At 36.4% G+C, this 14,818-nt stretch overlaps 1 protein-coding gene across 5 annotated transcripts in view; it reads left to right on the forward strand.

Moving 5' to 3' along the window:
• Nucleotides 1-14,818, forward strand: part of NEBL (nebulette) — a 269,788-nt gene that overhangs the window by 159,989 nt on the left and 94,981 nt on the right. For 3 of the 5 annotated variants that reach the window (XM_037385195.1, XM_037385192.1, XM_037385193.1), the window contains exons 1-2: nucleotides 13,384-13,449; nucleotides 13,546-13,617. The exons of the other annotated variants lie outside the window; for them this stretch is intronic. In XM_037385195.1, the coding sequence (XP_037241092.1) occupies nucleotides 13,384-13,449; nucleotides 13,546-13,617 (138 nt within the window). Of the gene's footprint in view, nucleotides 1-13,383; nucleotides 13,450-13,545; nucleotides 13,618-14,818 lie in introns of those variants that run through there. 5 annotated transcript variants of the gene reach the window in all.

Below are 14,818 nucleotides of genomic sequence, written 5' to 3' on the forward strand. Positions count from 1 at the left end.
GAACAAACACTTCTTCGTTACTTAAAAAGACAAAACATTTTTTTAATTATTTATTAAACGAAAGATTAAATGAAAGGAGGTGATGGGAGACTGAGAAACCACGTAGAAAAACATAGCGCTGTCCATTTAAAATCAGGATTTACAGTCTCATTGCTTTTTCAGATAAGTGACGTAGAAGAGATTTCTGCATCTTTATGAACCATAAATACTGGCAGACAGTATTTGGCAGTATTTGACTCAAAGCCTATCTATTCTCTTTCACAATGAGCAAAGACATGAAAACCTTTTGTATTTTTCTGTTTAGATTTGAATCAAGACAAATAATGCATATTACATATATAACAGGTGCCAGAGGAACATTGTTCCATCCCAAATTATTTTTCCCATGGATGGAGAATCTATGTTTAGACTTTTTTCATACCAATGAGTACATTTACTGTTTTTGGCAGGGTATACTCTGCAGTTCAGAGTGCAGTAAACTAAACCATACTGTGGATAACACAACCTCTGAAAGAAAGAAACCAGGGTCTTAGTTGTAAACTGAGATTTACTTAATGATCTGGTCTTCTATTTATACCTAATTGATTTTAAATTTTTATCTAACTTTACCCTTTTTTTCCAAGTTTTCCCCAGCTTAAAAAAAAAAACAACCAACCCCTTTTTTTGACCCTGGAATACCTATGTTTATTACATTGGTAATCAATACATATCAGCTAATCTCTCTCTCTGCAGCTTACCTGAAAAGAGCCCATCTTAAGGAGTTGTGAAAATAAGGATTATGTTAATAGTGATTTCAGCAGTTTCTTGTCTCAATGCCTTAGATGACTTAACTCATATTAAGCAGGTTTCTGAAGTCTTGTATTCTTCAGGTTATTGTGGTCTGAGTGTGAATTGTTTCAAAGCTTGCATGAAATTAACCTGTTAATAATGAGAATTATTTGTCATAGATTATTTTATAATGAATTATTGGAAGCGGTTATCTTCAGGATACTCTGTAAAAGAAGTCAGGTAATGTTAAACCGAGTATTGAATTTGTAAACGTTAATATTAATACTTCCTTTGCATTGTACAAGTAAATATTTATGCTTTTGACTAAAATATAGATACTGAAGCACAGAAAACAACTAGGCAGTTGTTTCTTCAAATGTAATAATGCAGATACATAGCCAATTATGCTATTTTACATTGCTTGAGAATAGTTATATAGTGTGTGGAGCACCTGTAATGTTTTCTACTGTTTATGGCTTCTACCATTTTCATACATGAGAAATGTATATGGCAGAGAATTTCACATGTATTTGGTCTTAAACATAATTCTGATTTGACAAAACTGGACCCTTAGGGATTACTTGTGTGGTCCTTATTGATGGAAAGATAAAGGTTATCTACATGGGATGACAAGTGCTGCTGGTGTTTTTTTAGAACAGAGAGCATGTTTACTTTTAAACACTCCTTCCTTTCTTATGTGGCTAGAATACAAGGGATGAGTAGTGGATGAAAGCACATCATTAATTTGAGTCTCCAGCAGAATGAATTATAATTGGCAGTGGACAGAAAAATCTATGAGGAGTGTCCATATTCTTGCATTGTCTGCAAGTCATTTTACACTAGAAGAAACAAATGACGTCAGAAATTCTTTTCAAATGAAAGCAAAGCAGCGAAGACTGATAGACTTGAGCAGGAAGTAGAGGCACACCAAATTTTATGTAACAAAACTTGATTTTGATTAAATTGGACAAATTGCAAATTCATCTAGATTTCTATATATGGAGAAAATTCACTTATCTGCTTGTATAACTTGTATCTGTGCATCTATTAAATCATAACTGGAATAAAGATGACATTTTTTCAGTTAAAATGCAAATAGAAGCAGCCTTCAAAGAAAAAGCTAATTGAAGTTTAAGAAGTTAAATATTAATACTTTGACTCAAGATGAGACACAACATCTCATTCAGGGTCATTAAACCTCAGTGCAGACTTAAACCACTTAGTCATTTTCTCTGGTTTGCTTATCTTTTTTTTTATCTTATGATTTTGTATTTAAGGATTTTTTTTTTTTAATTCTATGAGATTCAGGAGCTCTGTCCTTGAAGCAACCCTATGCTTCCTGAAAGTTGAGTCTTAGAAATTGGAGTGTCACTTCTCTAGACTTGGTCTTGACAGAATGGTAATTATTTATTCTCCATTTTAAGATTGTTAGCAGTTTCATGCAGGGTGGTTTCTGTTCTCCTGTTTGAAAGTGACTGACAACTTTCATATAAAAATTTAATTTGGCAAACAATTGCTTTTATTTTTTTAAAAATTTTAGTCTTGTGTTTTAACTTCAAATGCTGCTACTCTGATAAATGGTATCTCCATCTACCTCTATGTCATTATGAAGTTATCCAAATACTATTCAGAAAAGCTACTGGGGCTGATCCACTGGTCCATCATTGTAACAGTTTTGATACGAAAAATATTCTATCTGCAGTTATATCGTAAACTAAAGTCCGGTAACCTGTCTTCTTAAGAAGCTGAAGATTGTGGCATCCACAGAAGTTTTGATTGCTGAGCTGAGATGTACACAGAATATAATTTTCAAAACTGTCTCACAATGTGTGTAAGCAAAGAGCAGAATCTGCAGATCTGTTACAGCACTGTGCAGGTATTCAGCATCCTCCCAACAGTGTCCATTGCTTATAACCCATCAGAACCCCCCATGTGAAGTCTTTAGGTTGAATTTGGAGCCTGCCTGCCACTCTGCAACTGCAGCGTATGTGTTCCAAACATGCTCGCTCAGAAACTCAGCTGAGTGTTTAGAGAGTGGAAGGCTTATGACCTTTTTTTTCTGTTCGTTAGTTGTGATGGCATTCCTCTAGGAAGTAGTAGGTGTTGCTTCCAGCCCAACAGGTATTTGAGCCCACAGTTGAGTGGCCTAATCCAGACTGTGATGGGGGTCCTGACAGGCATTTTGCTGCAGTTCATGGTGTAGACAAGAACAGAAGGTTCATGGGCCAAAGAAGGGTCTCGGGAGGGAGCAGGGCTCTCTGGCTCAGTCCTCTGATTATCACACAGTAGGGGCAGGGTCGCTAGGTTCTGGGTGCTGCTCCAAAGGCTGTTTTATGTTTAATGGTGGTGAAACAATAAGATTAGTCTCATTATTAGGCTGAAAGCCAACGTAAGATTAACAGGACTTGCACGCTAATACTAATTTTTTACTTAATTTTGATTTTTAGCTGTAGAAAGTTCTAACATCTTAGAAAACCCCTGTGGGTAGCATTAGTCAAGTGCTGTGCTACACTGGATGTTAATATCCTAGGATTTAAATATAAGCTTGGGGAAGCTGAGTCTGACATATTTTGAATGTCTACACACAGAATATTATAGCTGTGTCTTCATCTTGCAAAGAGATCATTTAAAATTGTTAAAAGGAAGTGAAATGTGTAGTTACTTCTGGGACTGTAGAATAGCATCCATGTATGTAATATTAGGCACTTCCCACCCCCAGGGTTTGCAGTTTTGTATTACAGATTATCATTATTGCGTACACTTTTCTGATGAGATTGAAAAATTTCTTCAGCTGTAGTAAAGCTGCCAAAATACATTTAGCACAGACCTGAAGGCAAATGTAGCTCTTCCAGAGGCAGCCTCAGGCTTTGGAGTTTTTTTTGCTGAAAGGCAGGCTCAGGCTTCCCATGAGATCATCAGGGAGATAAAAAGACTAAAAGCTCTTCAAAGCTAGGCCTTAGGCCCTAACATAAATTAATTCCCTGGTAATGGATTATGTATATATAAAAAAATAATAAATATTTACAGAAATGCAATGTAAATAGAACCTTACCCAACTAGACTTGAAATTCACTTTTTAATGTCACTTATTTTTTTGAACTCAACATAAAACCATCTTAATACAACTTTAATTTAGACTTCAGAAGGCAAGGAGAGAACGTGATATTTTCTCTCTCTTTCTATATGCCAGGTTTCAGAGAGGTTATCTTACTTGTTTCATGCCAAATAGTTACTACTGATAACTCAATAGACATTGAAATTAATTTGCAGAACAAGTTACTACACTGTTATTCTAACTATGCTGCATGTTAACCCAGTCGCTTCTAATTATAATTTAGTATAAGGTCCTAAATGAAAGACTGCTCTGTGTTCTGATCTCTTCCCAGTTTTTCCTTTCATATTTTTAAGCTATATTAACACAACAAAAAAAAGAGATTTGTTTATCAGATAGTTTTTTTCTTAGAACATTCTACTATCTTCAGTGCTGTAAATAGAGTATTAGAAGTTAAGAGTTAGTTTATGCTGAAAGTGACTTAACACAAATGTCACTGAAAAAGAGCCAGGAAAAACCCTGCTGAGAGGTTCTGTGATATCAGCATTAAAACTGTAGGGCTGGGAGTCAAGAAATCTTGTTCATCACAGGCTTCCTTTGTTACTATGGAGATGCTGCTTTAACTTAATGGCCCCTTGTTCTTCACCTTGTAAAACAGAATTATAGGATGATCGTGTATTTTCAGGTACATAGCAAGGAGCAGTTCTGTAGAGTAGTTATTTATCCTGGTCTCAATTCTCTTTACAAAATTCCAGATGTGAAGGAGACTTAAGAGAGCTTGTTCCCCAAATCAAGTCTGCTGCACTCACCCCTCTGTCCATAGCATGATTGTTAAGTAGCCATGGGTCAGCACTATGATCAGGAGCAGGTATTTTGATTAGGCTTAATCAGAGCTACCCATGGCTGTTCTTACTTAACCCTGACTCCAGCCTACTCCTCAAATGCTTGAGGACAGGGAAAGGACTTGGGATTGCTCTGTGTCAGTATTCTCTATCAAAGGCTCTAGCCCCGTATTTACAAAATTCCTTAAAATTCTATCCACAAGAAGCTGTATGAATATCAAGTAACTATTTTTCTTTAACCTTGCTAACAGTAACAAGTGATCATGCCCAAAGATAGTATTTCTGGATCATTTGTAGTGTACAAGATATTGCTATATTATTCTTTTTACCTTCTTCCTCTCGGAGAGTACTTGCTGTATTACTTCACATGGTGCAGACATTAGCCTTCCTTGATTTGAAGAACTGTAATTCAGTATGCTTTAATGTGGTAATTTAGATGTACTGTGTTATATGAAGAGCACTGTAGGCTGAAATTTTTATTATTAATTTATGGGAACTGTTTTTTTCCTATAGTAAAATGTGAAAACCAAGATCTTAGTAAGTATTATGATGGTACTTCATAGATTGAGAACTATGCTCACCTAGTATTGAAATAACCGCAAGTTTAAGTTCCACTGATGTAATTGAATTTGTTTGTTTTCAAGGATAACCAGGTCCCAGGATTGACCATAAAGTAGCTGGAGCAAGAAATGCCAGTTTTGTGTCCACTACTGTTTTGAATAAAACAGCACAGACTAGGAGTAAGATGATGCTCTAACGCGAAGGCAAATTAGGGAACTGATAATGCAGAACTGCTTTATGCATTTTTTCTTAATTTTTTTGTGAATCATGGAGCAAAATGAAGCCAATTTAAAAATAAGATACTCCTGCTAAAACCTGCACTGTTTCTTTGGGAGATGCTAGATCAGCTTTTATTTGATCCATGCAAAAGAGATTTCTATGGGGGTAAAAAAAATTTAAGCTGAAATTTTGCAGCTAGAATATGGACCATGACTAAAGCAAAAGGTAAAGATTTATGTAGCTTTATTTAAAAGACTAAAAAAATGACATAACAAACCATTTAAATCTGCTTCAGATACTCAGTTAAATCTTTTAAAAATATGATGTGCATTTCTCTGAATATAAAAACATGTTACTAAATGCAAGTTGACATTTCTAAATTAGGTGCTTGCCACTTCATCAATGATATAAGCAGAAATGTATTTTTCTGTGGATGATGGAGGAAGATGTTTTTATCATCTTGTCAGTGTTGTCATGGAAACTTGTATATATCATTGTTAAACAGAGTGTATGTAAGGATCTGACATTCCTGTGACTTACTATTGGTAGCTGTTGTATTCTTTGTGTATATTCTTCAACACTGTAGTTAATGCTTAAGAACTTGTAAGTTGCTCTCCTGAATTGCAACCACGAACTCAATTACAGGATTAGGTTGTCCAGAGAACCCTCAGTGTAGGGTTCTTTGTTAGAAAGTTCTTTTCAATACAGAGTTATTAACAGTTGTATTTCCAAATCCATTGTAGCCTATTATAAGCACTTCAAAAATAATATTTATTCAAGTAGACTATTTTGACACAGCAGCTTTTCAGAAAGAGTGAGCTATCCATCAGTCATTATAAACTCTCAATCTTGAAAATTATGGATATTTTCTGAATGTGCATTTTATATGTTAAGTGCTTTGTCTTCTAATACACTGCTGAATTCATAGTACAGCTCTTGCATATTGTTGTCTTAACCTGTCGTGCATAGAATGGTAGGCTAAGAGAGAATCTTGACTATGACAATCCAGATTTAAACCCTCCTGGATACAAAGTATGTGTAGCTTGTTTTCTTGTTTAGATCTTATAATGGGCATAATTAACAAAGTAGAAAAAACAGGTGAACTAGTATTTTTTTCCCCCCAAATGAGAGCTATTTAAGAATCAGTAATTTTAAGCACAATAAGTTTATTGTATATTTTACATAATTAGGGGATTATTTTTTTTGTGTCTGAAGATATTTCAAAATAGACCTTCTCCAGCAATTATTTATGACTTGAAATTATTTGTCTTGATCAAAAAGTTACTTGAATAACTTTTCTGAAGTTATTGGAGTTTTCTGAAGAGTATTCTGAAATTTAAAAGCTATGATTTTAAATAACTGTCAGTGAAGAAGTTATTGTTTTCGTGTTAGCTGTCTGTAACAATTTAATGCAAATTTAACTTGCTTGAGAATCAGTAACATGAAATGTTCTAGAACACTAAAGTTGTAAAGGTTTTTTTAAAGGTGTGTGTTACGGTGTTGTTCCCTCCAGAGAGAGTATGACTGAAGTTACAGTATCAGGTCTATCAAAACACAAGAAGTGCAGAAATATGAAGAAGAAACTCAATTAAGCACAAGTAAACCAAACGACTGTGGGTTTAGTTTCTAGAAAAATGCCTTCATTAAGTAAGGGAGGGTTATAGTCTGGTGGATGTAATTACAAAGGAAATTAAGTTTGTGGGCAAGGCCCAATTTTCCCTTCCTGCTCCAGGAGATTCTGTCTGTTCAGGCAGTTGAATTCGAAGTAATGCCACAACAAAGATTCCTAGCGAGTAAACATGCCCAGTCTATATGGCTAAGAAAATGAGTGCAAGGGTCTGTATATAAAGATAAATATACCTTTCTATTATTTCAGATTACAGTAAGCTGTATATGAATATAAAGTCACTGAAAAGAGGGAGGTAGTATCTTTAGTTTTTTTAGGATTTATTGTTTATTACTGGCTTTATTTACAGTCATTGATAACTTTGGCTGTGATTTATAGCAAGGCAAAATTTCCAAATTCTTATTACAGAGTCCTGGCTCCTTCTTCCACAGGCTTTAGTTTTGTATAAAATGAAAATTCTGTGAATGGAAAACTGGTCTATTATCTAGAGTTTTCTGCATTTAAGGAGTCTGAAGAGAAAAGCCATAATTTCCCTGATGAATCCTTCTGCTGCTGAATGTGGTTTTGCTTTTATGGATACCCCACACGGTAACCCAGTCAGCTGATAATTTCACTTTCTGGCCATCTTACCTAGAACAGCCTTGTGAAACCAGAGCCACAAGCTGCAGGGCAGAGGGGTGGCTTGGCTGCGTGCTGCTCTCCACTGCCTGCGGGGGACTGGCCTGCAGGTCTCTCAACGAGCGTAGCATCACGGCCCCAGTTTTGTAGGTAAAGGAATAAGTATTTTGACTATTCATTGTCGTAATGGCACTAGTAAGAGGTGGGGAGTGCTGAAGAGCCTCAGCTGCTGTGCCGCAGAGCTATGAGCTCTGGTGGATTCCCATACCTAGCTGGACAGTTGAGTGAGGGGAAAGGGGCTTTATGCAATTGGCAAGAAACAGAGATGCCGCAGCTATGTCAGGTAGAGTGGGTTAAACAGTTACGATATAGTCAAATGTAGCATCTCAGCTCCTGATGCATCAACTTGTGAAGAGAGCTGCAGGAGCGATAGATTTTTCAGGCTTCTGGTTAAGCTGAAAATACTAGGGGGTGGAAACACCAAATTCCTCCATTGTTGAGGATTTAATTTCTTGACAAATGAAAAATTGGGAGAAAACACCAGGTGAAACTGTATATCCCATTTAGGAAATACCATTTTTGAGGGTTCAAAACTATTGTGCAAATGTAGTAGGCAATTACGAATATTGTCAGAAAAGTGAAGCTGAGGTTTTGGGTTTTTTTTTAGAATTCATTATTATCTGGAAAAGCTTTATGCTAGTTTATTTCAATGTATTGCTGCTGATCACAGCTAAGGTTACATCGGCGTGGCGCAATCTTGTGCCATGATAAATACTGCTGCCTTCTGAATGGGTTCATTTCTCAGGATAATTAGCTGTGTGGGAAGGTGTATTAACTCAGGCATTGTCATGCTAACATAGCTACACTGCTTCAGGTAGCTAGATTACTTTGGATATTATTTTGTGAAACTGGTTGTACCATACAGGCATCTTAAATGTTCTGTCATCAAGATCCAGTTGAATTAGACAAGGTCTCCCATGACTATGTGTTTGCAAAAAAAAGTCTCTATATATGTATTTATTAGGCATTGGTAATTCATTACATTTTCTGGGATTCACAAGTCAGTATCCTAACATCTGGTTTGTATTAGTCTTTAAAAATACCATTGCCACTCTCTGCTGTACCGAAACCTTAAATAAAGTAAGTTCAATTGAATGAAGATCTTAGCTTAGAACCATGAGATATCTGCAGGTTCTGAAGTGCTTTTGATAAACGCAGTGTTAATGACCTGACAGATAACAAGCTTATGGGTAAGCTTTTTCTCTAAAGGGAGCCATCTCTTGTATTTCTTTTCTTAATGCTGATTGGAGTTTCATGTTCAGGAGAGGTCAAAACTGGCAGGCTGGGATCCTTCGCTTTCTTTTTGTTTGTGATTGTGGTGCTGATAGCCTAACTATGAACTTCCTTATGCAGGGCTGCTAATGACATCCAGTCTGATAGATGAACATTTCTAGAAATTAGAAGTAATTGAATCTCAGCACTTACAAATGCCTTGTGTGCTTCTGGAAAAGAGACTACCAGCTGTGACATCTTGTAATTGTACTTATTTCAGTGATGCATGTGTCTGTCCAGTGAGAATAGAAAATAACATTTTTGTTACAGGGATGATTGTGGGTTGATTTTTAACTCACTGGAAGCAGGGTAGTTAAGGCATTAAAACTCTGCCTCCGTTCTTACTAGGTTTTCAGTGCAGAATTGAAAGGAGTATATTTGTAATATGTGTATGCCTCTCACTATAATGCTATGCAGACTTTCCCACTGAAATACCATGGCCCTTAACTTGCAGCCTATGTTCCAAGTACCTCAGAGGACATCTGCATTAAATACATTTGAGATTTTGACATTTCTGGTACTTTTTCTTGGACAAGCACAGTTTCTGCTGTTCTGTGAAGTGGTAAAGAAGTTCTTTCAGCTCAACAGTACATGGGGATATTGTAGATCTCAGAAAGCTTTTGGGGATTATGCTAAAAAAGTCCAGTGGTATTGTTTGTTCAGTAACAGGACTGGGCGCCACTGCTAAGCTGTTATGTATATCAGGGCCAAAATGGGATGAAGCCTTTTAACTTTCTGGGCTAACATCTCCCAATTGTATTTCTGAAAAGATTGATAAAGGGACAAGGAGATGGTGGGGATTTGGCCAGATGTGGATGCAGCTGTGTTCGATCAAAACAGGCAAGCTGCACAACTGTGTGCCGGACCCAGCTGCATGCTGGGCCAACTCATACTCATGGGGACTTGAGCTCCTTTATACCCCATGTTTCGTCCCCTTCTGCCTCCTCAGCAGATACGCATTTAGACCAAATACTTGAGTAATGTTCTGTGTCAAAAAATAGTACATTGACACAATTGAATGATGGCTGCAGGTGTGGGAAGACTCGTCTGTCTCCTTTCGTAGGAGAAATCGTATAGTTTGCTTCTAGAAGGCTTGTCTTCTCTATCAAAAGTTCATATACAGTGAAAATTGTGTACTGCAAATACTGTGCTTCTGTGAACAATCTAGACCACATACAGTGATTTTGATTTTGCTGTAGCTTCTTCAACAACAGAGCCTCATTCTTAAGGCTAGATTTGAACTGAGATGTGAAACATCCATGCAGGGTTGCTGGAAGCGGAAATGTGGAGCTATGCAGCATTCACTTAAAAAATTTGAATGAGTTCATACTAGATACTTCCCTGAAGAACCCATTTCTCCCCCTTGTGTGCATATTAAGATATCTATAATGCAATAATACATCCCAATTTTGCCATGCCCTGTATGCATACAAATACCGTGCATACATAGCTTAGCAGTCCATTACAGTGTTTTCTTAAAAATCTGTAAAATTGGATTTTGAGTAATCTGTGCCGTTTCATGCTAGAACAAGTGACTACAGATTATTTCATTATATACCGTGGAAAATGGTTCAGAAGTATCAGTTTGGAGGTTTTGGTAAAAATGCAGGTTTTGCAGGTAAAAAGTAATCTTTAATACAGCATGCTTAACTGTTTTGGGAATGTAAAGCTCGGCATTTTAGCTAGGTTTTTATTCAGATTAGATTTAGTATTTTTAGGGTAGTTTTAAAAATATTTGTAAACATACACAAACATTTGCAATGCCAAACGTGCCTGCTGATCCTAGATTATTTATTGCCTCTTATGGAAGTAACCTAAGCTTGTTCTTGACCTGCAGGCTGCTAATAGAATCCTAATGCACTTCTAAACTGTGCACCTCTTAAATGGACATAACAAGGTATTCTCTGAATTGTATCTGGATATATTTAATTTTCAGGCTTGCTTTATTGCACAGTGAATATTTTCTGACAGTATTCAGTGTTCTAAGGAGGGTGAAAAAAAGGAAGGCAGCTTTCAGTGTCATATAGTCTCTCTCTGCATCTCTGCATGCTATGAAAAGAGTGCCATTTTGAATAACTTATATATGGTTAGTTGATGCTGTGGTATTTTTTCCCTTACTCCCTTTGCACTTAGTATTATATTTTTCTTTAATATGATAAGTTATAACAGCTGTCTTGCAATCCTTGCATTATAGAAGTTACATGGGACATAGCAAATTTGTGCCTGACCCAGGTCATGCAAAAATGGAAAAAATGAATTGTATCAAAGCAGTTAAAGATCATAGAATAGCATATTTGAGTTGCAGGGGACCTACGCTGACCATCTAGTCCAATGGCCTGACCACTTCAGGTCTGATCGAAAGTGATCAAGCTACAGAGAAAGCAAATCTTTATTATGCAGAAACCATTGCAGGAAAACCACAACATATATATAAATTTTGGTATGTTCAGCTGCTGAAAAACCACCAGTTATAATGTAAGCTGTTAAAAAGCTGAACACCTCCTTTTTCCCCCCAAACCCAAACAGTTTTAACTATGTCATTTTGACCATATTTGCTTTCCAGTGCAAAAAATTGCAGCAGATTTCCCCCATATTTAGCAAGCTTTGCAGCTACTAATAGCTCTTTTCTACTCTGAAATATTTTTCAATGTCTCCACTTAAAAAATTTATTAAACATAGGAAGGAAAAGGAAATTAACTGTGCTTGAAGAATATAGCACTTGCAGTATTATCAAAAAAATCCCCAAATGCAGCCCTGGTGCTGCATTTCTGTCAGTACTTCTGTAGCTACTCCTGTCTCCTTAACATGTGGTCCTTGAAATCATGCATGAGTCTGTTGTTTAGGGATATATTTGCTGTGGCCATAATCTTAAAAAAATGACCCGTTACTGTGAATACTCATCTTAGAAGGCTAAACCATTTGTTTATACCGGGAGCAAACATCCTGAGCTCCAAAAGTAGTGAGCATATATTACAGGTAATTCTCACCTGTACAAACAAGGCTTCTAGGTTTCAACCTGAACTTCAGCAGTGCCACTCCAAAACTGAACTTCAGGAGCTTATATTTGAAATAGAAGAATGGAAAACCTTGACGCTTTCTGTACTATTAATGTATAAAGAGTTCTGTCTCGTGATAATTGCAGACTAAAAGGAGTTTGTGCCTTTGTTCTCAATATTTTTTTTTTTAATTCAGACCTTAACTAAGTCAGATGCTGTATTTTTCCTCTTCTTTGAAATGTTTCTTTTTGTAAAGAAACGTTTGTTTTTAAATAAGCTCCAAGGCCATTGTGTTTGGGCACAAGTACTTAAAATTCTTCGAAGAGTTTTTTGAGAGCACACATTCTTTGTATCTTTGCCTGATTGCAAAGCTGTGTAGTGGTGAATCACTTTACTAGATGAAGTTCAAAATTGTGACCTCTATAACATGAGAAGTATACAAGCTACAGTTTGGAAAGAAAAATAATGTTAAAATGCTGATTACTCTAACTGGTCCTGTAATACTTCCTTGCTTGTTTTACAGAAGCAAACACTGTGACACTATATCCATCAACATAAGGATATCTTTCAGTTTCATTGCAGCTGGAGTCAGTGACTTCATATTGAAAAAGGTTGGTTTTGAGATTACAAACCATGACAATTTTTAACAGTGAAGGAACATTCATATTTATGCAAATACATAGCCATGTATACTTGTAAGTATACAGACGTGTTTTTCTGTTGTATGCACAGGTTTAACCTGCATCTGACATGATGCAGAAAGCATTTAAGGAATTGTATGAGCTTTGTGAAAAAGGGGTATTACCTGAAAAATTTACTAGCAGTTACATTGCTGGGAAACAAGAATAGCGTACTTTTTTAAATCAAAAAGCTGTGTTATTGGACCAACAAAATAAAATTTTTGTGATAACTGGTTTTGGAGTCGTTGGTGTCTTGAATCTTTGAATTGTGCAGTTTTTCCGTAAGTGTAGAGTCAGTATTCCCCTCTTAAGCCAGTTAATTCTACTAAATTACTTATGTTATGAATTAACTGCATCACAGTATTTTAATTAAGTGTGTCCATGGTCATTTTAAAAATAGTTGACTGGGGTAGGTCATTTAATTATATTTTATCTGTAAGAAGGCATTAGCTCTGCTGCAACTGATAGCTAGGCAGGCCATCTGCAATGCCTTTCAGTTCACTCACACTGAATTGTTCAGATAAAGACTGTCAAGGGCTGCCTAAATAAGGAAGGAGCCTTGGTAGAGTTAAGTGCAGTGGAGGGCACAAATGAAGCATTGATTCCAGGCATGCTGTAGGGTGTGAGCTGTTTCCTGCAGTGCTGAACCTTTTTAGGGTTTTCATTGTGTTTTCTGCAAACTATTGAAATGAGAGTATCTGTCATTCAGGATCTCAGGGAGGATGAAAATGAGGATGGGGAAGAAGAAGAAAAGGTGAGTTAAACCCCAATAGCTTTGAAAAGTACTTATTTCCTTCTATTGTTACCCTTTTAGGACAGTAAACCTGGAATTATTACCTTACTTTTACAGGTCTTCCTCAAGCCTGTTATTGAGGACAGAAATATGGAACTGGCCCGAAAATGCAGTGAAATAATAAGTGATGTAAGTGATAGTGACTGTTTTTTTTTTTTTTTTGTTACTTCACATAACTGTTGTGTTATGATAGTGAATGTTACATTTGCATTTCTCTTTTCAAGTGGGTTTATATTCACGATACCTATTTTTTCCAGATATGTACAGTGCATCACGTGCCCATTCAAGACTCAAATATAAAAGCACACAAAATAATAGAAAAGCACAGCCTACTCTGGTCCCTTAAATTATCAGCTGCAGAAAGATGAGCTTTTCAGAGCTCTGGGACAGTATGGAAGCATAGGTCCTAGGAAAGGGAATGTTCCAAAACTGGGTCTCATGCAGAGGGTGTCTCCCATGAGAACATCTTGGCTGACTTCATGAGGAATATGCAGTATTTTTTTCTAGTTATAGCCTAATCCTATGAAGTTTGATTGATTAGAGCAGAACTGGGTGCCAGTATACATAGCCTTAAGGAGGGAGGATAAAAATAAAACAGATTAATTGAGTGTTATCTGTTGGTCTGTGCTGATAGGTACTCAAAACTGCATAGCATATTATTGTTGACTTACACTTACAGGAAGAATCACTGAAATGCTTGAATGTCTTTAAAAATTATTTAGCTAGAAAATTCTTGACTTGCTTACTATAAATTTTTAACTGTTGATCAGATATAGACATTGTATAAACATCGTAGCTCAGATCCAAGTCATTTTAAATTGGACTAGATACAATTGCTTCAGTTTAACAGCATCAGATGTACCTTGGTGGGAATTTTATTTCTGTGGCCCTCTTGGAAAGTGTGTCTGAAGAGTAACTTTGACCCTTCATGTGAACGGGAGTAAAGAATGGTATTTCTCCTGCAAGGATGGTGGCTGGCAGCAGAGAAGACAATTACTGAGGAGAGAGTGACTTGCTTTAACAAGAAAACCAAAAATGATGTCTGGCTTATGGTTGTGTTTTAATCTGATATTTAGATTTAGGATGTTGTTGTTCAAGGCGAATGAGTATCTTAGTTTTAAGAGAACAGAACATACAGCATCTAAACTTTAGGTTGTAATTATTAGGGGTTATGTATCAGAAAAGAATAGGTAACTTAGAAAAAACAGTATCTGGGATGTGTGGCTGTTACAGTGCTGGCTTGAAAGTATGACTTGACATGGTCAAAGTTTACTCTTTGTCCAGACACCGTCTGGTAATACTTTAATTTTCACAGAAAGAATACTCAAAA

This window comes from Falco rusticolus, chromosome 4, assembly GCF_015220075.1.
Source record: "Falco rusticolus isolate bFalRus1 chromosome 4, bFalRus1.pri, whole genome shotgun sequence".
Classification (NCBI taxonomy): Eukaryota; Metazoa; Chordata; class Aves; order Falconiformes; family Falconidae; genus Falco; species Falco rusticolus.